The 27148-nt window shown below is 46.1% G+C and overlaps 1 protein-coding gene across 3 annotated transcripts; it reads left to right on the plus strand.

The window, feature by feature from the left end:
• The first annotated feature begins 165 nt into the window (after positions 1 to 165).
• zbtb10 (zinc finger and BTB domain containing 10) lies at positions 166 to 27148 on the plus strand. Of its 3 annotated transcripts, none has more exons than XM_058046868.1 (5): positions 166 to 1028; positions 10431 to 11469; positions 15249 to 15305; positions 16507 to 16682; positions 25270 to 27148. In XM_058046868.1, the coding sequence occupies exons 1-5, from the start codon at positions 414 to 416 to the stop codon at positions 25351 to 25353; spliced, it is 1971 nt and encodes a 656-aa protein (XP_057902851.1). In that variant the 5' UTR covers positions 166 to 413; the 3' UTR covers positions 25354 to 27148. The 3 variants fall into 3 exon arrangements, with proteins under 3 accessions (XP_057902851.1, XP_057902849.1, XP_057902850.1); XM_058046866.1 differs by lacking the exon at positions 25270 to 27148 and adding an exon at positions 17727 to 21043; XM_058046867.1 differs by lacking the exons at positions 15249 to 15305; positions 25270 to 27148 and adding an exon at positions 17727 to 21043.

Raw genomic sequence — 27148 nt, forward strand, 5'->3', positions numbered from 1 at the left:
CATGCAGAAAATGGGTGCAGCCTTATTTTTTGTAATATAGCCCCTATGGTGCACCCCCCCATCTGTATAACCTGCCTCCTCCCCCCCCCCCCGAAGCACCCCACCACCACCCCTTCAAACCCCGCCCCCCACCTCCTCTCCCCCTAGTCGAGGTGCATTGTGGGGAGGAAAGTCGTTGCCATTCGACCTCTGCGGGGCCTGCGCGGACGCAGCGAGAACCCAGAAATTCATTATGCCTTTAAAAGCTTTATTTATTTCCGCATAACCGACATACTCTCACCGCGGAGGGCGGAGGACAAGTAGCAACGGCCGGCCATCTCTTTCGGGTGGGAGAGGAGCTTTAAAAAAAAAAAAAACATCACATTACTGCCGTGGCGGGGAGACTGTTGAGGATTTTATTATAAGAGCAAAAAATGTCCGGTGAGAGAAACCGCAGGTCGCTGGCGTTCCGAGGCGGTGGATTAGCTGGGCTAGCGGGCTCCGGAGGCGTCGGCGGGGGGAACAGCTGGGAGGCCCCGGCCTGTCAGGACCGACGTTTTAACGGCAACCGGCTGGACCCGGACGAGGACGGGGACCTCGGGGCGAAAGGACCAACGCGGAAGCGAGTGGAGGGCGCCGGGTCGGTGAGCGACAGCACGGAGCCCGAGGCGGAGGAGGAAGAGGACGCGGAGGCATCAGCCGGGAACGCGGGCTCGGGGGAAGCGGCGAACGGCTTCAAAGAGGCAACGGTCGCGGGCAGCGACGGAGCCGAGTCCGGCAGCGGCGAGGCGGCGCCCAGGAAGTGCGGCGTAGAGATGAGACCCCAGACGCTCCTCCAGAAGCACTCGCTCTTCCACGCGTCGTGGCTCCGCGAGTTCCCGTGGCTCAAGTTTTGTCAGGAGACGGGGCTCATGTCGTGCTTCTGGTGCCACGACGCGGCCACCAAGAACGGCGACGAGCTCATCAAAGGCAGCCGCAACTACAAGAGGGCCTTGCTGCTCCGACATCACCTGTCGTCCGAGCACGGCAGGAATGACCCCGGCAAACAGGTAACGTTAGCCCCGCTACTTTGACGCTGTCAAACGTTGACGTACACAAGCCTGGAATCGCTCTGCGAGTGCCGTAAACGACGTGTTATAACATTTGTCGAGTACGAAACGTCACATTTTAGGCATTGTTACAAAAGTGGTGTTTAAAAATTACTTCCCGATCCTCTTTTCGGGCTAATTAGCTAGCATAAGACCGCTAACCTTAGCTAGGTGCTAAGCTAGCTCGTAGCCTCGCCTTGTAGCTGGAGGTTGAAGACTCGCTGGGGGAAAACATCACCTCGTGAAGCTTAAAACGCCACAAATCACAATGACTTTAACATAATGTCTACTTTAAATGTCCCCTGTCCACTTATTAAGACTAGTAAACATGGGCGTGAGTGAATGGTGCATATGTTAATGTAGTGTACATACTATTGGTTGCACATATGAACTAGCTACGCTCGACAAGCTAAACGAGCAGAAAAAAGACTTCAAAGAGAACAGTTGATGACTAAGCTCCATATTTGAGAGGTATACTACTGCTTACAGGATCATAAATGAACATTGACAGTACAATTGTTTGCATATGCAGTACCGTCTATCTTACCTGTCCACTGTGTAAGCCTGTCAGTTTGACACCTGCCTGTTATTGCAAACAAGCTTAAAAGGTGAAATTCAATTGTATTATTCAGTGGTTTCTCACTGTACAACACCCCCTCCTTTTTTGTGACGTCAGCATCTGCCTTGATTGCTATCTGCGAGAGGTCACACAATAGCGAGGGTTCGACCCTAGGGGAGCCACACCTTTAACCAACCCCCCGCCCCCCCACGTCTCCTCCCTGGGCTGCCAGCTCGGCCTCTCCAGGCAGTCCCCGGTGACCTCTGGTGCCCCCCCCCCCCTTGGGCAGCTAAATTAGAGGCATTGTGTGAGAATGACCCCCCAAAATCCATACATGGTGTCACTTGGCCACACTGGACAAGAGGACAGGGGAGTAAATCATGTGGCCTTGTAGTCTTCTCTCAAGAAGGCACTTGAATGGTTGAAGTGGATGTCCCTAATAGAATGACACGGCATCACCTGACCCCCGTCATCCACATATTTGCAGATTAAAGGGCCCTACTGTTCAACCTTTGGGGCATATCTTATGATTAAGGCCCCAGCTTGTACGCAGTTCACACAAACACTGACTTATTATTTTGAAATTACACCCCTTTATTTAAGACCTACATGCTTTAATTAGAGGTTTACATGTGGGGGTGGAGGGGGGGTGGGGGGGCAAGTTTGACAAAAAGTTGAGTTTTTACCTCAGTCAAAGACCACATAGTGTAATGTGGTCACTCCTCACCAGTTCTATATCATAACTGCCATATTCAATAAATAAATCAAGACTTTGAAAATTCTGCAAAAAGTTCCAAGCTCGCTCAAATAAAGATGTCACAGAAATATTGCGATTGCTCTTCATACGTTATGGACACATTCAGTTAAACAAATTGATAGAAATTCCCGAAATAATCCGGGAAGTTCAAAATCACGGCAAATGTGCTTTAATAACAAACTGTTTTATAACATGTACATTTCATAAAAGAAATCGATAGAAAGACTCCAGGAAGTCAAAACCGTGTCGCATGTTGCTCAAATAACGCATCATGTAATTAACGTCATCTTGGCTAAAGGCGATAACGCAGAGCTGGTGAGAATTGTATTCCATGTTGAGAAAGGAATGACAGGCCGTTGTGCAGTTAAGATAAATAAAATAAATAAATTGACGCTGAAATACATACATTTTCACCACATCGTCATATTGCACCATAACTTCAAAGTTGTTATCATTGATGCTGTAGAACGTTCCAGTTTGTACCCCTCAGGTTTTCCTCAAGGGGTTAATCAGATCTTGCGTCTGTGCATGATGCCTTTTTATCTGTTTTTTATGGCGGCGCGGCCAACGTTTGCACGCTACTCTCTGACCCCATAAAAACAGGGAGTGCATCGTCGCCCGGTGCCAAAGAGCAATCCTTCCTCACGGTCCTCGTATTCTCACAGCGCGTCCTCCGAGCTGTCAGGGCGGAATTAACATCGGCTATTTGACTCTAATTTGTGAGCGAAGAGGATTGGACTACTACATTTAGTTCCTTCCTTCGCACACGCAATCACTAATCAGAATGACTTAAAGTGATCCACTAACTTGTACACATCTCTAATTGGTAAGGAGAGCAGTAGGAGTGGATTAGGGGGCTTGGCTTTAGCTTTTCCCCCAGCAACAAGGACCCCGCTCGCCGTTGAGGCGGCGAGGTTAACCAGGCCATTTCCCTAACTGTGTGATAGCGCCGCTCCATGTGTGTTTGCTCTATTCTCTTTGTAATATTTGGCACTGCGAGCTGCACGTGGAGGAAAGCACGTTAAAGTGAACAAACCGCCTTGTTCTGTTTGCCCATTCCTGATGGTAATCAGGCCTCCTCGTCGTTGGCTGCAAGCTAACTCGATTAGCCCCAGCACACAGGGCAGCTGTGCTAAATGTGGGTCTTCTCAGAGAAGGGGGGAGTAGGTTGTTGGGAATTGTCAAAGCGCGCCCTATTTAGTTTTATGCCCACGGCTGACTACAACAAGGTGCTGAGATGGGTAAAAGTGATCGTTTAGTAGTATTTCCCACAAAATGTTTCTCGGGAAGAGTGGCACCTCTGCCGTCCAACAAAAGAACCATGCACACCCAAATAATCCAGTGCAGCATCCAGCTGTATCAACCATAAACTGTACGAGCAAACTTGGAAGTCACATTTTAATGTTCTTTAATGTTTATTGTTGAGCTGTTTTTCATGCAAAAACAGAGCTGTAATTAGTAGAAAATGTAATATTTTGTGTGGATTTGTGTGGATTATAGGGGTGTCTCAAGATCTTGCGAGATTAAAAATTCTCATGGGCACTAGGCCAGGGCCGATAACATATGAATGAATTAATCGCAATAAATGTTAGCTCTATCATTTTACACACATTAACATGTGTGTGCGCGTCTGTTTTCCTCATCTCTCGCCTCCACAGAACCTTGGCATGTTTGTTTCGCAGAACAAAGGAATGAACGGAGTGAGCCCTTTTGCCAGTCATGCAGTGTCTATGTCTCAGTGGGCAGAGGCGGGGCTTCTAGCATACACATGGTGTACACCTGTGACACCTCCAATAGGAAACAATGCAAACCCAAATAATCCAGTAGGGATCCAGCTGTAGCAATTCCTGCCCAGACGCCATATTGTCCAAGCAATCTCGCTCCAATGATACACACACACACACGTGTGTACCAGTCCCCTAAAGGTGTGGACCGAATTTCGCCGTGACTGCTAAATACGGTAAAGTTACAGTGGGTGTTTTGTAGAGATCTGTGAGAGAGATCTTAAGGCAGTCCCCCCGTCATGTGGTGTATTTGTTAGAAAAATTGTAGCACCATCACCGCAGTAAGGGTGCATGTTTTGACACATTTCCACCCTCGTGGTGCATCGGCGCAGGAGCGGAAGCGTTAGCTTACACCAGGGGCCTCAGACTCGTTTTCACCGTGAGCCACATTGTAGTTATGGCTCCTCTCAAAGGGGCCATCTGAAATTGTGATGATTATATTATGACACATTTGGTTATCATTTTCATCTCGTGTTGTTTGACCAAATTTGAGCGCTCTATCGTAAAATTGATTTTTAACTGATGATGACAAAAATAAGAACTCTTCTGTCAATACTGACATATTTTTTTAACTTTATATCATACAAGTCTAGTTTACAATGCTTACTCAAAAACAAGAAAATTAAAAAAATAAAAAAAAAGAGTTAAAACATAACTCTATTTAAGAAAGTAAAATAACATTCATGATGATCATAAAACAAATGAAAGAATAAAATGTTTAAAAAGTGTCTTTACCATGTATTAATTTCAGGCTGCATGGCGGGTGAGTGGTTGGCACACAGGTCTCACAGCGAGGAGACTGGAGTTCAGTTCCACCCTCGGCCATCTCTGTGTGGAGTTAGCATGTTCTTCCCGTGCATGTGTGAGTTTTCTCCGGATACTCCGGTTTCCTCCCACATTCCAAAAACATGCTAGGTTAATTGGCCACTCCAAATTGTCCATAGGTATGAATGTGAGTGTGAATGGTTGTTTGTCTATATGTGCCCTGTGATTGGATGGCCACCATTCCAGGGTGGAGGTCCGCCTCTTGCCCGATGACAGCTGGGATAGGCTCCAGCAACCCCCGCAATAGAAAATGAATGAATTAATTAATTTTAAGGCTTTCTGGGCTGCCTAAAATGATATGTCCACCCCCCCGTGGCCTTGAGTTTGACACCTGTGGCTGACACAAACAAACACATCCAGTCCTAATTTTGACTTGCACACCATGTTGGATCCTAATGTAGGACACCACGATGGTCAACTACGCCTAAAGGTGTTTGTAAATCGACATTGGTTGTCTCTGCAGAAACCAGATCCTGCAGCTGTAGTTTCAGTCCACCGTGAAAGAAAAAAAAAATCCCCCCCGAATTTAGTTTCAGTTTCAGTTTTCTGCCACCCTTTTGTCAGGCAGCACTTGACCTAATGAGGAATCCGGTAGGTGGACCCTGATGTGCGTATGGGATGATATTTTGAGCCACCTGGGGGTCAAAATGCCAGTCCTGTGATCCCCAAGGGGCAAAATTTGAGAGAGGTGGGTGGGGGGGCTCACTTCACCCATTTTTATTGCACTTAACAAAGAAGAAGGCCTCCCCCAATTTTAGCGGGGCGACCCACCCATGGCTGTTTGCGAGATACCGTAGCTGGGATGTTTATTGGGGGGCCACAGGTCATTGAAACGGGGTGGGCCGGAGCCAGAGGGAGAATTCTTGTTGAATTAGCCACTACACACACACACGCACACACACACACACACACACACACACCCTCCTACTCCTCGTCTTCTTCTCTGGCACGACATTGTTAAGAAGCCGAGAGACAGTGTGTGCAGCCCTCCCACACCTTGGGCCAAACGCACACAGCAGTATTGTTCTGCTATCTGGGGACATACTGCTAGGGTGGGGCGCCACGGTTTTAGGGGTAGACACTGTAGACGTGTGGGGTTGGGGAGGCACCGCCGTCGCTGCCCTCAGGGCCCGGGAACCAGTCATGAGACTGGATCGGGATTTGGGTGGGGTACGGGTGGGAGTGGCCTCCTGTGGGGGCGACAGTGCCGTGTAACACAAACTGTTTAGGGGCGTGTCGTGTTCTCCACAGATCTGCCGGCCCCCCGAGGGTGGGGTGGGTGCTCTGTGGTTTGTTTAGGTTTGAGGTTTATTTGTGTTGCGGCCTATCTTGATGCCTCGGTCAGTGCCTCAGCGGTCTCACACTTTACGGCCATCTTGGTTGGTTCGAGTCCACCTGCCTTCCAGCTCACACTGGCTCTCCAGCGTGGATCAAAAACCTTATTTTTAACCCGTGAAAGATGCCTTCCAGACATCCTCTTGTCAGTTATTTGGCCTTGCCCTCTCTGGCTTACATTTAAAAGTAACCAGGCCAAGACCGAAGATTCGGGGTTGGGGATCTTGACTCACATGTGCTGCATCTGGAGAAAGGATGCTCAGGGCCATTGGTGAAGCCATTGGTGCTTACTACAGAGCACATCACAAATACATTCAAATGGAAACTGAGCAGGTCTAACTAATAATCTAACTCACAGGTCTAACTAATAATCTAACTCACAGGTCTAACTAATAATCTAACTCACAGGTTTAACCAATAATCCCATGCGACTGGTAGCAGCCTCCTGGGAAACGCTTTCTGGTATTTTATGCTTTCTCTTACACCCAAAACAGCGTTCTGGGCACCCTGAAACGGCCTCCGGAGTGGGGAAAATCTGAAAACACGTTCCAATGGCGTCACATGACCACAAGTGACGTCAAGCCGACATATCTGCATATTTTCACGAGTCACCCCAGTCGACATTCTACTGATATTTTCTTGTCTTATTCTCCAAAGTAATTCCACTTTGTCGCCTTGGAAAGCGGAAGACGACACTTCTGTGTGTCTGTTTACAGCGCCACACCCAGTGAGCCATTCCTGCCTGAACGCAGCTATTTACTAACCCGGCACAGTGGAGATGCTAATTTTTTTCAACCCTGCAAAGAAAAAAATTAGCCATTGTCCTGGCCCGTCCAAAGTGCCTTTGATGTGCATCCTTCCCCATCCACGTCCCGACTCGCCCTCGCCCAACCCGGGGCTCCAAAGTGCAGAGGATCGGAGGCGTGATGTAAAAGAGCGATTGGAGGAGGTCTTTTTCACAAAAGGTCCACAGTGAGTGAGTGGACAATGAGCCTCGGGGAGAACGCCGACCATTGTGAACGGGCTAAAAATGGGGTGACCCGTCTCCTTATCCTCCTCGCCTATTGCGCTCGCTCGCGTTCCTCCATCCTACCACCCACACCCCCCTACCCCCACCCACCCATCAGCGCTCTGCTCCACATTTTCTCCAGGCTCAAGGTCTCACTCGTTCTATGTCTTTGTGCCGCCGCTATCAGGCTTTTTTTTTCTTCCTGCGCCGAGCATCTCCCATCTTTTCATTGTAACTTTCACCCCATTATGACCCTTCTTTTCACGTTGCCATTATGTGTGCTCTGTCATGAAGCCTGCAAAGCATGTTCCCTTTCGCCCTCGCTCTCTTTCTCTCTCTCTCTCTCTCTCCCCCAATCCCTCCAGCTGTGGACGAGGATGATAAGCCCCCCTATACTGTCCTGTGTGCCCAAGCCAGGCTGCCCTGGACAAGAGCTGCAGTGTGGATGGGTGGTGGGTGGTGGGGGCTGGGTGGGGACCTCAGAGAAATGGATTTAATCTGAATTACTCGCTGAAACCCCAGCTGTGTATGTGTGTGTGTGGGCAGCTTGGTTTCTCCCAGTGTGTGTGTGTGTGTGTGTGTGTGTGAGATAGTGGGTGGGGACAAAAATGCAAGTCTGTAGCAATGTGAATTATTCTGGATTAGGACATCTGCTGTGCAATTTTTCAGATGCAAGTGCTTGTGTGCTCAAAAACTCTCTACATTTCTGGCTTCATGCACATATTAACCTAAGCATTAGTGTGTGTGTGTGTGTGTGTGTGTGTGTGTGTGTGTACGCACACTCCCCCGTCTTTACTCTGTGCTCGGTACCAGGCTGGCTCTTTGCCTTGTGAGGAGGAGGAGGAGGGGGAGGGGGAAGAGGGAAGAGGAGTAGTAGAAGTGTTACTGCCAGCTCCCCTCCCGTCATCTTGGCCCGGACACTCGGACAACCCTCCACCAGATCTAATTGGTGGAGTCCTCTTTGTGCCAGTGAACAATACAGTGCAAAGGAAAAGCATGAGATTTCCTGTTTTTAGCCAGTGTATCTTCAATACTATCAAGATCCGGTATTAGCAAGAGTACCACGATCAACACTGACCGATTTTCCTCCTGAGCTACTTTGATTACCACCGCCAAATGTAACAGCTGATCAAAACCATGAGAGACTCATAATTGGCTCTGAATATGAGCGATGTCAGCGCAGCGCCACCCCCCGTGTCTGGAGCCCACGGTACATCGACTATATGCTGGAAGTTTCATTATTATCAGTTAAATGGCCAATGAGTTATGGCTAGTTAGCCACTATGCTAGCCAGTCCCCTAAAGGAATGTGCCAAATTTTGCAATGATTCAGCAAAACACCCGTGGGTTTAATTTTATATCGAGCACATTGATCTGTGTGAAAAATTTAAAGTTGTTGCGATTTATGCCGGGCAAACTTTGGGGTTTAATAACAAGTCCAGCTTGTGGTGTTTTTTTTCAGCACAGGGAAGACGGTAGGGGTGCATGTTTGGGCACGTTTTTCACCCCTTTCCTCATTTTTTTCACCTGACTGTATGTCGTCTTTTGGACTTTGCCATCAAACTATAGAAATGTCTGAACATTCACTGCAAACGCTAGTAGGACTCTTTAACCAGAGAGTCTCTTCTGTTCCTACACAAACAATAGCGTCTTTTACGCAGCCATTCCACATAAACGTCACCGTAAAAAGCCACCATCATGACGTCGCGCTTGTTTGCACAGAAGTCAAACTGCGCCAATTCAGAGCTGTTGATTTATGCAGTGAATCTGCCGGTCTGCTATTTTTAAGCTAGCTTTCTCAACTTCTCTGCCTGTAAGAAATCATTGACCAAAAATACCCCCCCAAAAATGGTCAATGCGTAATCCAGCTGTTGGTAAAACGTCAACAGAAAAAAGCAAGCATTCCAGGGCTTGGTGGTGGTTAGAATTTGTCCCAAATTGAAATATCTTGTGTGGGTTGATGCAGCTGAAACCATGTTTGACAGAAAAGACAATTAAATCCATGTGTTGTTGGACTAATCCTTGTGTGAATGTCTCCCACACAAATATAGGCATTTTCTGGGGGTGAGGGGGGCATGTCTGTGGTGAGGGGAAAAAAAAATCTGGAAAATTGCCATTGGCTTGCATATCTCTACTGTGGTTGTTGTTTGGTTGCCCAGTTTAAATCAGTTAAGGTTTCTTCCCCCCTTCAGCAAATTTGGTTTGGCACTTGTTAATTCATTGCTTTTCTACTTTTTGACATTGGATTTGCAGTACGTTGCAGTACATTCCCTCGTCACCCGGGACCCCCGATGAATTCCACAGACGGCATTGTCCAGTAAGAACAGAATTGACTTTTAAACGCGGAATCCAAAGATGAAATCTTTTTTTTTTTTTTTCAACTGGAGCCATCTCTCCCAAAGATGTTGTTATATGTCTTTAACGGTTTTTGCGTGAGAAGCACAAAGGGATGATGATGCAACTCTACAATGGAGCATATTTGATGCAGTTTTTTCAGTGAATAGATTTTTTGCTTTTAACGAGCGGACATTTTAGTCACTAACCCCAAAAGCACACACTTTATGCTGGTAAAATAAGTGTAAAAGGTAAAAAAAAAAAATTACTACATAAAAAACTTAATCTAGAAAAAATGGACTTGATGGGGCCCCAGTCATCTTGCCTTTGTGTCAAAGTCACAACAACATGTATCGTGCAGCAAAGCAATTGTGGAAGTAATACATTCAGCAGCAACACAAGCAATCTTTAACAGCACCGTGAAGTCGAGGGAGCTGCTCTTCCAAAGAATTCCTACTGAACTTTGTCCATGCTCGGAGCTGTAACCCGGTAATGAATTCCAGGCCGCGCAGCCCATCCCTCCATTGTACCTCATTTGTATCCCCGCTCCCCTTTTGGAAGCCTGTTGAACCTGTTTCACCCATCTGGTGGGCGTGTCAGGAACCCTCGGGGTGTTTGCCGATTCGCAAAGAGTGTTTTGTAAAGATGAGGCTCCAGGAAGGGATATTAGTATAAACACACAATAGCGCTTTATTGTGCACATGGCCGGTGGTGTGCTCGCAATGTCCAACAGCAAATGTGTTCTCTGTGTCTTAAAAAAGGAGACGGGGAGGCCCACCGACAACGCCAGCCCGTCCACCAACTCCTCCGACGAGGACTTCCGCAACAAGCCCCATGAGAATTCGTACTGCTACCAGCTGCTCCAGGAGCTGGACAAGCAACGCAAGAGCGGCATCCTCTGCGACGTCAACATCGTGGTGTCGGGCCAGGTGTTCAGAGCGCACAAAAACATACTGGTGGCGGGCAGCCGCTACTTCAAAACCCTCTACTGTCTGACCCAGAGCGAGGCCCAGGACCAGGCCACCGTCACGCACCTGGACGTGGCCGCCGTCCAGGGCTTCTCTGTGATCCTGGACTTCCTCTACTCGGGGAACCTGCTGCTCACAAGCCAGAACGCTATCGAGGTCATGTCGGTGGCGAGTTACCTCCAGATGACCGAGGTGGTGCAGTCGTGCCGGGCGTTCATCAAAGACGCCCTCAACATTAGCATCAAGCAGGAGGCCCCCGACTCTGTGGTGGTGGACTACAACAAGAGGCAGACGGTGGCCAAAGACGGGCAACGGGGCCCCGAACGGAAGCCGAGCAACTTTTGGGCCACAAGCATCCTGTCCAAGCTGTCAATCAAAGCCAGCAACAACCAAGGAAAAGAGGCCGCCACGGAGGACGATGAAGAAGGCAGCGGCGGCAGGGTAAAAGAGGAGTCCAGCGACATCGAGGTGACGACGGTCGGGGGCGAGGGCTGTGCCCTGGTGCCCCCCAGGGCCCCGGGAAGCTGGAGCCAGCACAACGACAACTCCTCCGATTCAGCAGAGACCAACGATCCGCGCTCGGCGGGCGCCCAGACGCAGGTGTTCGTCTGGAACGAGCCAGCCACGGGCGGCGGCGCAGGGGCGGCGATAAAGCGCGAGGCGCCGGACCCTGCCGCTGCCGGAAGCGGCCGGCGGAAAAAGCAGACCACCACGCGGCGGTTCGTCTACAACTTCCCGCCAGAGCCCGAGGAGGGCTTCGACGAGGGGATGTTCATCCAGCCGTCGGCTTCCTACCCCAGAGAGGACTTCTCTTCGCTCTCAGAAAACGCCGGTATGATGCACATCTGCACCCTTTTACATCTTTACCGCCATGATGTATTACCTCTTTTACAGCCCTCCTAGTTTTAGTGGGCAACAACTAAGATGCATCACAGTCAACAACACAATGTTAAGGTGTGGGGTCATTTAGTGCTAACGAGGCACGCCCAAGTATGAGATTCTGGTATGATTCCTTGGGCCAAAATAGAATGATATCACATCTAAAATGTGTTATTTTGAAATATCTTTATTGAAAAAAGGAAAAAACAAAGAGCCACCATATAACATGATGAAAGTGCAACAAAAATAACTCAATTCTCAAGACACAACACAAATATATTCTCCACGTGGGTAATATGTTGACCCTCAACGGCACAGCTCAATGCTATGGAGGCAGCTAACAACGCCTGCGCTAGCTATGGCTGATGTATGGCAACACCTTTCAGCACATCAAAGCCCAGGTCCGACTGCGAGGAACAACACAGGAAGTGACCAAGTATTTCCACGCTTTCATACCTTGAACGCGGTAACTGTTCCATGCTTATTGCTAACGTTACAGTCGCATTATAACAGCAAATTATGCTAGGTTAATATACGCTGATGTAGCTGATCTCCAGGGATGCGTTCAAAAATGCGTATCAAAAAAACTACAATTCTTGGGTCTGATATATTGTGGCTTTTATGTCAGCTTCTGTAGACGTTTTCAGAGCGACAAATGGCTAGATGGAGATGAGATGGATGGAGAAGTCCACCTCGGAAGAAAGGCCACTGAGAGGAAAGTGTGCGTGTGGCTTTAAGGCCTTTTCATCCCAGTGCTGCAGTTGCACCTCCCAGCAGGGATGTGTGTGCTTATTGAGCGCTCAACCTGCCCGCCGTCCGCTGATGATCTCCACTAATCACTCCAGAGCCGGGGGGGGGCTTACCCGCGTTAACGCCCGCTTGGATCGCTTTGTCCCCGCCGCACGCTGACCGCTGCGTACACCGGGCTCCGGCGTGCGTTCAGCCTGCTTTCGGTTCTATGTTTGCGTTAGAAAATAAAAAGTAAAGACCTGATCACTGGGTACAAAATCCTCTTTGTGGTATTTTATATATTTTTACATGGCTCTTTCTGGATTCCCTTGAATAACCTTTTAATCTAGCGCCGCTCCATCCCTTCTCGTACGGCGTAATCTCTCCTTCGGCCTTTAAAGCGTGGTTCTGTACAATGATATTATGGAGTGGATGGGTATGTGGGGGGGCTGTTGTTGGATGTGCTGCAGAGAGAGAGAGAGAGAGAAGCCCTCCCTAATGCAGGATAATGAAGAAAGCAGGGGAAGCATTTCTCTCCCTCAGGCCTCCCCTAAATGCGCTCCAATGCTCTTAGTGCCAGCAGCTCCTCCTCCAGCTCCTCTAATGCGCTCCACAAGTGATGCTGGGGGGTGCTAATGGCCCCTCCATGGCCACGGTGAGACCGCTGCAGTTTTCATGCATCTTTTTTCGCAGCTTTGCCTGAAATATATAAAGACTTTCGTTTGTACTCTCTGTAAATGAAAGTATTATAGGAGTTTTCAACAATTTGACAGACGTGTTCCACAAGAGGTTTCACAATAGTGTATAATGTACAGCAGTGGGCCTTGATGCCTCAAAGTGCTTTTTAAGCCCTGTTGGGGACATGCCGTTTTGTGTCTGTGTCTTTAATGGTAATGAGGCAGCGTGCGATCCCAAGAAGTGTGATTGTCCACTTTTTACATGTACGCTAGACTGCCAATGACGAGGAAATAATGGACACAACCTCTAATAGCCCTTTTCTTGATCCTCAGGGTGTTGCAAGACACTCACGGGACGATACACAAGATTGGTGCTATGGCGACTAGCCGAGATTTTAACACAATGGAAACATCTAAAAACTTGTATTACAATATACTAATGTAATTTTTACTATGCATGTATATGCTCACTCCATTCATGCCGTTGTTGTATGGAACCAACGTGACAAAGTCCTGACAGAAATGCACAGAGTGAACTCTCTTCATGCCTGTTTGGAGGCGGGAGGCGAGGAAAATAGACACGCATGCACATGGCACATGACTTCATTTTCATTTATAGTGTGATTAATTAATTAATTTGTTTTTCTGAACGAGAACTCCTGTCGTGTTTTAATCTCGTGAGATCTTGTGACACGAGACTTGAGTATTATGCTCACGGAAGGTCTTCCTGTCTTACTTTGGGGAAAATTTAATGAATTGACATGTGACAGCGCCCTCTGCTGCATCTAAAGCGGCATCACTCTACAGTCGCATTTAAACATTACTATGTTTGCCTATTTGCTAAAAAAAAAAAAAAAAAACATAAATGTTTTGAGATGTGTAGGGAAGCATGCAGTAATGAAGCCCCCCCCCCCCCCTTCGTGTCAAGAAAAGCCGCAACCTCAGAAGCGCCTCTTCTCTCAAAAGGAACATGTGAGGGTGACGATTTCCCCAGCTTTGCTGCTCATAAACACTAGGAACACTGTAGAAGGTCTTTAAATGCATCATGGGGGAGCTTTTAAATATAAGGACTGTAAGATGACCCAATTCTTATCATTTTGTCCTTTCTTCTTTATGTTTGAGTCGGACAGTGTCTCTGTGCAGTCTGGCACAGCGATACCTGATTAGCTTCGCGCCGCGCACAGTGGTGGTTTTTGTTGTGACTCGTTCTGGATATGTGCGTCACATGGCGTCCACAATGCCGCCTCAAAAAAAAAAAACAAAAAAAAAGGGCAGGGAGGCCCACCAGGCGAATTTGTATCCCTACTAGTATGCATTTGACTCCACTGGAGTTGATCATATTCTCTCTCGTGTGTTTTTTTTCAGCCTTGTAAGGAACGTTTGTTGACATCTAATCAGGCCCGATAACACCTGTGTTGTTTTGGTTGCTTGTTTACATAACAACGGCATGTTGGAGCCCCAAAACATAAACAAGCGTACACATGCACATCACGACCAAAGCAAAAGCTATTTGATAACATTTATATGATACCTTCTCGTACTTCATCATGAGCGTGTATTCAACTCGGTCGCATGTCCAAAACCCAAACTGACAAATACCTTGACAAACGAGTACAGTGGACAGACGCCATTCATGGGGGTGACGTGGAGAGCTGCAAATAATTGACTTGTGGCCAAGTGTGGGACGTCCCCTAAAATGTGCTCTTTTGGCTTTTTGTAACCCCCATGGGGGCCGAGTAGTCGGCCTCAATGGCGTAATCTCCCCCAGCTGGTGTTGAAGGTAGGCAGTTGAAAATGAAGGCTGGGTTCTAGTCTCCCTCCAACTCTTAACCCCCCACCCTCGGCCACTAAACAAGCCTGCGGGATTGTCAAAAAGGGGTGGGTTGGGCACCTCCGGGGGCCACTCAAATATTGACCAAGGGTGCGCGTTGTTGGTGTCCTTAATGGGATCTAAGGGCTCACGGTGGAGGAAGTGGACACACACACACACATACACACACATACAGGTGCTCACACACAAAAGCTGAGCACCACTCCCACCGCAGCCCCCACCCTTTTTGATGCTGCTTTACATACAATGGCGGCCTGTGCATGAGAGTGTGTGTGTGTGTGTGTGTGTGTGTGTGTTTGTGTAAGTCAAGCTGGCATTGTTCATGTGTGGACTGGTTGCTTGTGTACACAGGGTGTCGTGACTGCCTAGCCACCACCCCCCCCGCCCCCCACATCCCTACCCGACATCAAACAAACCTGAGAACCACCTCTCACCTTCTCTTTCTCCCTCTCCCTTCTTTCCTGTCGCCACCTCGACCCACCCCTCCTTTCCCAGAGCTGGCCAATCAGATCCAGTATAGCATCATCCAGCAAGGGGAATCCTGGGAGAATGGTAAGATGTCGTTGCTCCGAGAACACAACTTCCTCGTGTTTCAGTGTTTGGTGGCCAAACTGGAGCTGCGGAATTAAAAATAGGCTTTAATAAATGTGGACAGGATTTGCCACGCATGAGAAATATGCTTTAAATAGGAGGCGGGGCTTGGGCTTGCCTCATCCACATAAGGCACTGCTAACCTCTACAATGTGGACTTTGTTTCCCTGCCCCGCCCGTTTCAGTTGACCCTCGGCACTGTCACTTTAAGTGTAGTGTCTTAAAGGAAAAGTGCACTCTTTGGGGGGAACTTTGCCCATCATCCACAATCTATATGTGACACATAAACACACACATCATAAACACACACGCGTTCTAAAGATATAAATACAGCAGTAAAGAGGCAGCTCATTAATGCACGTAATGGGTGCAACTACTACTATTCAAACACCTCCCAAAACCTTCTTAGTTGCCTTTTTTATTTGTTTGTATGTCTGTAGAATGCAGACTTATGAGAGACGTGTGTTCAGGTCTCACGTTAGGATTGTGTACGATGGGCAAAATTCCAACCAAAAGTGCAGTTTTGCTTTAAAGGAAATTACACATGACTAATAATATACACACATCTTGTGTACACAGTATTGAGAAACCTGTTCATGTCTCACTGTGCTTCGACAACACACGCACACACACACACACACACACACGCACAGGTAAACTCATAAACACTCCCCTCCTTCACTCCCCCCCAGGTCTGCCATGACAACGACAATGCTCAAACAAAAGCCTGTGACTCTTCACTCCCATTTTGGAGCCCTTTCAAAATCAATGGCCGGCCAATTTACCCTCAAAACCATCTGTCCACACGAGCTCGTTAGCATTGGGGAGTGGGGGCGGGGGGGGGGCTGCGGAGCGGCTGTGGATCGGTGTTTTGTTTTGATTGGATAGCGCTGGTCAGTTGACACAAAGCAGAGCAGCTCCTCAACTCCGCCTTGAGTCAGCATCCCCCCCGTTGCTGTGGCGACACCCTCAGCTTCGCCGAGTAGATGAAGGCGAAGGTTGCCTAGCGACACGTTTGCACAGCCTGCCATATTTCCCTTTTAACGAGCTGTTATTAATGCACGCCGATGACGTGAAAGATCCAGACTCTTCCACCTCGTCCTTGCTGACCGTGGTTTGTTTTTCTCCCCCCCCCCCCACACACACACACCCACTCATGCAGGCGAGTCGCCGCTCCTCGCCATCAACAAGCTCAAGTGCCCCCACTGTAACTACATCGCCAAGCACCGGCGCACGCTCAAGAGGCACCTGGTCATACACTCGGGCGTGCGCTCCTTCAGCTGCGACATCTGCGGAAAGCTGTTCACCCGCCGCGAGCACGTCAAGAGACATTCCCTGGTGAGAGCAAACACACCCGCACCCACACCCGCTGTTAAGTTATTGATAGATCATAGATCCAAATGCACACACACATTACCAAAAAGAGTCTGTGAAAATTGTCTTTTGGGAAAAGAAAAGAGGTTAAAAACATTCCAGAATCAGGTTTGTGTACGTTCATTTACGCAGGAAACCTGAGGGTTTTTTTTTAAGGTGGGGTTTCTTTCACTTGTATGACATCACTGTACCCTTGTCCCGGTTTATAACGCTTAATCGAGGTTGCGACAAAGGCGATAAAATAAATAATAGAAAAGGGTGGAACTATTCCCACAGTGTAACACCTCATTGTGCACCAAACGCATTTAAAACTTGGACCAAAGTCCGACAAAACGTTGGTCCTCATGAAAGGTAAAGTGTGTATTCCACACACGGTGTCGCTAAAAGGGAATCAAGGTAGCGGATTCCGGATGCTAATGAGCTGACGGCTGCTTTGACACGCAGTGTGGACTTCAGGGTATCTTAAAATAATGAAAGAGACCCTGATTTAAAATCAGAAATACGACGTAGCGTCCATCATACGTGCTAATTTGTTTTGTATTGATCAATTATTTTGTAGTTGATTCCTTTTGATACGGTGCACTGGCATTATTACACCACATATTATCATTGATGCACTTGTGGCGTCGTCCAATAACGCGTCCATTTTGGATCCTGACGTCGTCTCCACGTTATCTCAGCTGGTGTCGTACCGCCCTGATGCAAAGTTCACACCCATTTTGACGCCCGAGTTCATGTTGTGGACTTCACGAAGTAGCCACTGACGGCCATCTTGGAGGAGGGCGCATTGATTGGTGGCTGACGTTGCGTTGGCAGATGTTTTGTGGGTACGCCAGAGGCTGTGAAAATCACAAGTTCTCGCCACTGTGATGTCAGCTGTCCGAGTATGCTAAAGGAGGAGGAGGAGGAGGATTCCCCCCGGAGTTGGTGGCAAGCTAACAAAAAAAACCGAAACGCGACTCACCGTGTACATTCCCATCCCGACCACCCCACCTCTCCACCCTCCAGGTGCACAAGAAGGACAAAAAGTACAAGTGCATGGTGTGCAAGAAGATCTTCATGCTGGCCGCCAGCGTGGGCATCCGCCACGGCTCGCGGCGCTACGGCGTGTGCGTGGACTGCGCCGATTCGCACCAGGCCACCCAGGAGGGCCTGGAGGCCATGGAGGCCATGGAGTTCCCCCGCGACGACGACTTCGAGGGCGAGGAGGTTGAGGACCTGGAGGGGGAGGAGCCTGCTGACAACGACCAATCAAATTGGGCGCAGGGCAACGCTGGTGCTGCCCTGGAGGAGGACAAAGAGTTTTAAATGAATGGGTGTTTATTGTATGTGTGCTACACAAGACGACAAGCTGGTAAACAATCAACTCCAAAGTGCTATCAAACCTTGAGGGTTGCTCCATTCTGCGAGTTTGACAACGATTTAAAAAAAAAAAAAAAGCTTTGGTAGTGTGGGAACCCCGCCATGTACAGATTTTATTATTATTATTATTATTATTATTATTGATGCCCACAAGAGAAAGATTCTAAGATAAATCAGGTTTTTTTTTTGTTCTTTGGTGATGTATTTTTATTATTTCCTGTTAAGTGGGCGGGGTGTCGTAGAGGTGGGGTTAGGCCAATCATTGAGGAAAAAAAGTTAATTATTTAATTTAAGAAGAGAGAGAGAGAGTTATTATGGTCTTATCAGATAATCTAATTTTTATTTCCGTTTCTTCTTTTTTTTTTTGCTGTGTAGACGGTGTTTAGTAGGTGCGCTAAATATCTTGTATTATTCTGTTCTATTGTTTTTTTTTTGTATTTGTGATTTTTTTTCTCTTTTCCCTGCACAAATCTTGGAACCAAAAAATCTGTTTAGTGACTCTAATGTATCTCAGCCATATTTATGATATTAATTTAAAAAAAAGCTTCGGGGCTGTGACGTCGTGCCAAACAGACCGCACACCAAGATTTAGCAGGAGAGCGAAAGAAAAGAATTCAAAACTACTGAATACGCTTAGAAGAAAAGACACCTTTTAAAGTAAAAAAATATATATATATATGAAAAAATATATATAAAGTGCAAGGGGAACTATTCTAGCTAGCTTTATACAAATCACCGCGTCACAGTAACACTTTATTGTCGATGAAACAAAAAGCATTTGACCTTCACTTAAAGCTTGAATTGTTGTTTTTATTTTGTTTTTTTTTTGCCAAATGGTTTGGTGCTGTAATGAATGCTTTAGTGGCAGAAATACTGGACCTACAAGAGTCAGGTTGATGGGGAGGGGGGGTCCAAACGTGAATTTGAAGAATGGGGAGGAGGTTGGCACTTACAACATGCAAAAAAACCCCAAAACAATCCAGTGTTGGCAAGTGATGCTCAGCACGGCAACCCTCAGAATACAATATGGTCGGGGGAAGGGGGGGTCCCTGAACCCCTAAACCCCCCCCAAAACATTTTTTAATTGATTTCTGGAGGACATTTGTCGACTTTCTCATCATAAAGTAAAACTCAATCATTTTGGTGTTAAACACACCTCATGTTAGTGTAGCGTGGTTGGAGAAAGATGTTTCATCTTTAATCCAAAAGGCTTCCACGTCTACGTTTTTTATGCGTGGAGTCTCCCTTTTTATGTCCCTGGTGGGTGTGTATTGGTGGTGCATAATATTGAATTCACAACTCATTCACAAAACACGAATGGGGGGGCGCTATACAAAATTTTGTGGGTTTTTTGTTCTGTTTGTTTTTATGTGTGTTTAATTTTGTTTCCACAACATGCCGTGGGCCTGGCCGCACTTTGGACACCCCTGTAGATGATGCCTAACATGACCACCCCACTCCCACTGAAGACATAAATAGAGAGACTCCCCACTGAAAGTAAGCGGCCCTAAATCCTCCTCAGTCAAGCTGCAATACGGGCGGCATATCATTTTATTTCCAGAATATGCCGCGGGGCAAATAAAAACTGAGGCACCCCCCCGGGGACGCCAATGAGCTCCCGGGGCCGGACTTTGGACACCCCCGACTCTCATAACTGACTCAGCTTCACCTCCTATACAACACTGACGACTATCAGGTAATCTTCGCCATGCTTTTAACCTTTTCTAACTAGATAGAACTACCGGCAGTACTTTTTAACAAGGACCTAAGTGGACGTCTTGTTTATATTTGGTACCGGTTACACACACACAGTACACACACACACACACACACAACACACACAACACACACACACGTGAAACGGCGTTTATATATTTGATTGTGAGGAGACGTCCCATTTTTATGTACATTTTGTTTGGTCTGCCAGGTAGGAAAACACTTTGTTCCAAAAAAAAAAGAAATAAAAAGTGGATCTCTATGGCGCCATCATAGACATGCACTTACGTTTTTGTGTTCACGAGAATCATTTTTTGCTTTTCTTTGAAATTCCCCCAAACGTGGGTCTGAATGGAACTTTCTTTCTTCCAACTGTTTTTTGTTGTTGTTATTTAATATTGACTCCAAAAAATGCAATCAAGACTGTTCATTTCTATTTGTCCAACCAAAATTGTTCTTTATTATTATTATTATTATTATTGTTATTGTCGTTGGGTTATGTCTGCGAGGAGCCAGGTGATAGTGTAGGGGAAAAAAAAAAATCTTGTAATTGTTGAAATGATTATTTCTTTTTTTTTTTTTTTTTTTGACTAATGCTAAGCTACCATTCACTTAACCCCTCCCCCCTTCTCGTTCTAATTTCCCTGTTCTTAGCACATATTTTTCAAATGTGGACGGAAAGCTGGGAGCGGCAGTATGTGTTCATATGCAGTTTGTACGGAAACGTGTAACCTCCCTTTACTCAGTGGAAGAAGACGCTTCATCCTCCTCGTGTCACTTTTACCTTCAAATCACTGTGGGTGGGCCTATATAATGGATATACATATATATATATATATGTGAAGAATCTATGAGAAGAATATATATATATATATATATGAAAAATATATTATTTAACTATAGTGGACTTGAAAACCTTTTTTTTTTTTTTTTTTAATTTCCAAGAACCTTCCGCTTGCTCTTTTCTTCAGTGCTGCTCGTCCATCACGTCTTCATCCTGTCCTGTGTTTGTTCTTTTGATACTATTTGTCATCCTACTGATTTTTATTGTCATGAATGATTTTTAATGCTGTATTTCTTATATGGACAAGAAAACAAAACCCAAGCAAAAACACTAACCGATGTAAAAAGATTTTTCTCCCCACTCCCCCACCTCTTTTCCTCCGGCTGTATTTTTTTACGCTGTTGCTGCAAAAAAAAAAAAAAAAGAGAGAAAAAAAGGCAAAAAAAAAAAAGAAAGAAAATAACCAAACAAACAAAAAAAGTTGTATTTTTCAACTTTTTTGCTCTTTCACACAGCGATGCAAAACTCGGTGCCCTCCGAACACAAAGCAAAAATTCAGGTTACTCTTTTTACGTTTTTACCAGATGTTTTCAAAGATGGAACGACATTCTCCTCGTTTTTTTTTTGTTTGTTTTAAAAATAAGAAATTGTACTACTGTTCCTCTCTATACTACATTTTAAGAATAAAACTTTGATATTGCTCTCATTTATTTCTTCTTTTTCTTCCCCTTTTGTATTCCACTATCAAGCATCTCGTTGTCTTCTTTGGTGGTGCCCGTTACGTCCATCACGAGCGCTGAAGTAGTTTGGCTTGCTTTCTGGCCGTCATGTGACATAAAGCACATAAAGCAGCGATGAAGTGGCGAGACTCAATCGATGGCGACTGGAGTGTTTGGGTTGTCGCAGAAAGACCTTTCACCTCTCATCCCAGCTGTAAACTTCACTATTTAGGGTAGTACTTTTGAAGTTGACGGTTCGATTTTACATATATGTTAAGATAAGATAAGATATGCCTTTATTTGTCCCTCAGTGGGGAAATTTGCATTGCACAGCAGCAAGAGTACAGAATCAGTTAAGCAGTACAAAATACACAATATCAAAAAATAAACAATATAAACAACCCAAGTATTAACAAAATCAACAGTTTTTCCCAGAGTTGTATACAATACAGTATGCAGATAATATGAAACGAGATGAGATATACAGTAAACCTCGGATATATCGGATTCAATTGTTCCCACTGGTTTTGTCCGATATAAATGAAATCCGTTATATGCGTATACCGGAAAATGTCCGTTTTACGCATATATCGGATTTATATAGGGTATATGCGTAAATCGGATTTTATCCGTTATAAAAAGGCACTTCCTTGACTATGTTTCCAATGTACCTGGACGCGCAGGCAACGCTGCAAACGCTGCAAATGACGTCGTATAGCGGCCTGTCACGATTCGGCGAATCGGAGCGCCACGACGCGGCCATCCGATATATGCGAGGGAAATTTCATGGAAATGCATTGGAACGGGACTGGAGATTTTGTCCGAAATAGGCGAAATCGGTTATAAAAAAATCCGATATATGCAATGAATTTTTATTGGAAATTGGTTCTTTTTTATCTGTCCGTTGTGAGCGAATTTCCGATATATCCGAGTCTGATATATCCGAGGTTTACTGTATGACCAGTCTATACACTGAGATCTTTCTAGTGAGTTAATATGAGGCATTATAGAAATACTTCACAGAGAACTTAATATATTGCATTCAGAGCCTTAATATTGCACAGTGAATGAAGTCTGGAGTAACTATAATTAATGTAAAAAACAAATTATGTTATGTTTTATAGTAAGATAGATCATGATGACCTGTGACCGGCACCCCTGATATACAGCCAATGTCCATTAAGGCACATAAATAGTCCTATTTATAAGTAGAACATATTCAAGGTACGCGCAGACCTCACAGCTAGGAGACCCGAGTTCAATTCCACCCTCGGCCATCTCTGTGTGGAGTTTGCATGTTCTCCTCGTGCATGCGTGGGTTTTCTCCGGGTACTCCGGTTTCCTCCCACATTCCAAAAACATGCTAGGTTAATTGGCCACTCCAAATTGTCCATAGGTATGAATGTGAGTGTGAATGGTTGTTTGTCTATATGTGCCCTGTGATTGGCTGGCCACCAGTCCAGGGTGTACCCCGCCTCTCGCCCCAAGACAGCTGGGATAGGCTCCAGCATCCCCCCCGCAACCCTCAGTGAGGAAAAAGCGGTAGAAAATGAATGAATGAATATTCAAGGTAGCTCTTTGGGACTTGGTGATGGTGCTGCCCCCTGCTGGCAGACTACAATACCCGGCATTTTGTCTCATTACCACCAGGAGGCAGCACTAGTCTGAGTATTTTCCTCTTCTACTGCTGAGGTAACCATACTTTTGACCCCTCAAGATGACTTTGTACATGTTCTCATATCTTTTATTGCATTGATTTGACACTAAATTGAATGCAAGTTTAGCATTTTGCACCAATCATGCCACTGAAGTCATGTCAAATGTCCATGTTAAGATGACAAACATGCGTGATAATACACTCTTGGGTCACGTCCAAACTGTTTCAAGTCTTATCTCTTGTTGCCATGGCGCCTGAACGCATCAAATTCCACCAACATGACCTGGAGGCGTGTCCAAATGTGGCAAGAATGCATGGAGAGAAAAGTCTTAACCTTATAAACGCGTCTTATTTCCACTTTGCCTTCCTGCTTTATTCTCAGCTCCTTTTGTGCGCTTGTCTGTCAGCGGTGTTGGCGGCAGGCTGCCCCCCCACCCCCACCCCATCCACCCCCCGCCTTCATTGTTTGGCGCCGCTGCTACTTATTGACACAGGGCCCCCACTGCTGCTTGTTCCCATGGCCTCCCTCCCAACCCACGGCAGGACGGAAGGCTGAAATCAGAGCCTTGGACCTGGGGAGAGTTTGTTTGCGCTCCCTTGGTGATCCTGGAGCACTTGTGGCTTGGGGATGGGGGGGGGGGCAGCCTAAACGGCTAGCGGTCGTATGTTTACTAACGTATAGGAGTTTATAGTATGGCACCATGATCACAAATAAGGCTAATATATGCTGGTGGTGCTGCTGGAAGTGGGATTGACTTGAAATTTCTCACACAGCTGTGCAAAAAACACCACTGTCATTTTTAGGCATTTAGCCGTTTTACAACAAAATTTGGCGGCACGGTGGTTGAGTGGTTAGCGCGCAGACCTCACAGCTAGGAGACCAGGGTTCAATTCCACCCTCGGCCATCTCTGTGTGGAGTTTGCATGTTCTCCCCGTGCATGCGTGGGTTTTCTCCGGGTACTCCGGTTTCCTCCCACATTCCAAAAACATGCTAGGTTAATTGGCCACTCCAAATTGTCCATAGGTATGAATGTGAGTGTGAATGGTTGTTTGTCTATATGTGCCCTGTGATTGGCTGGCCACCAGTCCAGGGTGGACCCCGCCTCTTGTCCGGAGACAGCTGGGATAGGCTCCAGCACCCCCCGCGACCTTCGTGAGGAAAAAGCGGTAGAAAATGAATGAATGAATAAACAACAAAATTTGGTACACACCTTCAGGAGACGGACGGATTGATTGAAAAATATGGCCGCCTTTTTTTATTTTGACCAATTAATTGTCCATAAGTCATTGATCATTTGTCAAATGATGGTAAAACTGTATTGCATGGTTGCAATTTTAACCACAACCCGCAGGGGGAGCCACTATCAGCATTTATTACATATTAGGGTCACAGGTCAGTAGAAAAGTGGGCTTTAAATCCCAATGGCCGCCACGTGCCTCCATATTTGGTAAGGAAATAGAACCATGTGGTTTAGTCCTGCCAATCAGAACACAATAAGTGATGTTCGTATATTTTCATCGATTCATATAGAAAAGTTGGATGAATACATTTTAAAATAATCATATTTAAATAATAGTTTGTTATTAAACTATTATTTTTAAACTTTGGGCTAAAATCTTGCTATTTTTATGAGCGCCTGAAAAAAGAATGACAGAACAAACGAGATGAGTGTGTGCCATAAAGAAAGGAAAGTAGGAAAATAAACACACACACACACACACAAACACACACAGTCAGTGGTGTGTAATGTTGATGGAAGGTGTTCCACTGGTGTTTAGTGTGTGGATGTTGATGCATGCATGCATGCTGCTGACGTCCAGCCCCTGGCGTTGACACAGTAAAGTGATCCTGAGGGGTCTGAGAGGGGAAATATCACACACACACACACACACACACACACACACACACACACACACACTCCAGAGGGAGAGGAGAGCAGCGTAGGAGCGCCACTCACACGGAGATTGGGTTACAGCTGAATTAGATCTGAGCTGTGGGAAACAGCACCTTCCCTTCAACACACACACACACACACACACACACACACACACACACACACACACGTGTTGTCACTTCTAGACACGGCGGCCTCCGTGGGACACACACGCTCACATGATATATACACACGCACACAAACACACACACACACTGACAGATGCTTATAAACAAACACGGCATTGAACAGATGCAGGGTAACCGTAACACACACACACACACGCCAACATTTGGAGTGGCAGGTTTAAATGTGGACGAGGTTTTGTTTTCTTATGCTAATTCCTCCTCTGTGTGTTTATTTGTGTGTCCCTGCCAGGTCAGTGTAACCTCACAGTGTGTGTTTACTTCCTACCAGGCCACGCCCTCTTTTAAAGCGCCCATCACAATGAATGTTCATTGAAATGGCGGTGAGTACGACCGAGCAGAGTTTGGTACAACTTAATGTCGATTCTTTAGGGGTCAAAAAGTCATAAATAGCACAGATATGATATTTGAAATCATTCGGGGTTTTTTTTTAAATAAAAAATAATAACAGTCTGAGGGTTTTTGAGAATAAAGATGTAAATTGACAAGAATGAAGTCGTCAAAAAAAATCAAATGTTTGTGCTTAACTGCTCTAGCCTGAAATAAAATAAAATAAAAAATGAATGAATGAAAATAAAATAAAATAAAACAGCGAGGAGACCAGGGTTCAATTCCACCCTCGGCCATCTCTGTGTGGATGGTGTACCCCGCCTCTCGCCCGAAGACAGCTGGGATAGGCTCCAGCACCCCCGTGACCCTCATGGGGAAAAGCAGTAGAAAATGAATGAATGAATGAAAATAAAATAAAATAAAATAAAATAAAATAAAATAAAATAAAATAAAATAAAATAAAATAAAATAAAATAAAATAAAATATGCAGTAACCTCCCAAAATTAGGTGCATTTTTCAGTGCTTTATTTTTGGGGAAAATACTGATGCAGTTTAACTGGATCACAAATATTTTTGGTAGAGCGTCTAAAGTTGTTGAAGGGAAAACGTGCGCTTTTTACCCTTGGGTGCCCAAACAGTGTATAAGTCGGATACAAATGTGGAGATTTAATATAGACTTCAACTGGAAAAGAAATATTCTGACCTTTTTGGTACCTAATATTCAAGTACTAGTACTCAATAAATAAACAAATCTTGGCCAAGTTCCACACATTTCATCCGTAAAAGTGATCCACGTGTTTTGTGAAGTCAGTTGTCAGTCATTGTGGACGTGGAGCCTTTTTCCGGAAAATCCTGTCCTCCAGCCTGGCAGGTAGCGACCGGACCGCCACCTTGACAGCCTGCGTGTTTGTTTTTGTCTCGGCTTTGAAGTCCGAAGCCGGCCGTCACAAAGTTGTTGATTTCAAGTGAAAGTCCACGTCCACTTCTTATCTTGGAGACGTCTTTGATGAGGGACTTTGAAGTCGGGGGGGGAGTTGCCCTGACAACCACGATGGCTCTAATTGATAAGCAGCCAGTCGCTGATTGCTAATTGGCGGCCCGGGGGCTGTGTGATAATGCAAGGGAGGGGCTGTCGTGATAACATGTGTGAGGAAAGAAGTGTTGTGTTTAAATGCAGACCCATGGTGTCGCCCCCTGCTGGCCGTTAGAAGGAATGCATGGTTAAGGAGTTAAAAAAAAAAACATGAAAACTTGAAATGCTAAAACGAGTTCCCACCCTGGCTTTAAACCTTCACCGACGAAGCCCACAATGAACGCAATGTCGGATTTGTGACCTTTCCAGAGTAACATTGGCGATAAAGTCCCAGATTAAAGCAAACACTGTGAACCTCCGAAGGCCACGCTTGGGAGATAACCACACTTTTTATCCACTTTGTCGCTGCTCGGACGCTTGAAATACGTAGATAAGGAAGAAGGGCGTGTGTGTGCGCTCGGGTGTGTTTGTGAGGCCAAGTTAAACTGGTGGAGCAGGCGGGGCGGAATCAATTACAGAGCAAGACGTTCCCAGCATCTCCATGGTGGTGGGAAAAAAACGGGAGCTTCCTTGGGCTTCTGCGTGTGTTTTTTAGCATGTCGAGAAAGTGTGTGGGCGCACGTATCACATATGGAAACGTGGAGGCGTGTTTATCGCCCCATGTGAGGACACACACTGGGAAAGTTTTTTGTTGGCCTTCACAAAACAACGCATCACTTTGGATGATGATGATGATCGTTACAACAT

Source organism: Doryrhamphus excisus, chromosome 14 (assembly GCF_030265055.1).
Source record: "Doryrhamphus excisus isolate RoL2022-K1 chromosome 14, RoL_Dexc_1.0, whole genome shotgun sequence".
Taxonomy (NCBI): domain Eukaryota; kingdom Metazoa; phylum Chordata; class Actinopteri; order Syngnathiformes; family Syngnathidae; genus Doryrhamphus; species Doryrhamphus excisus.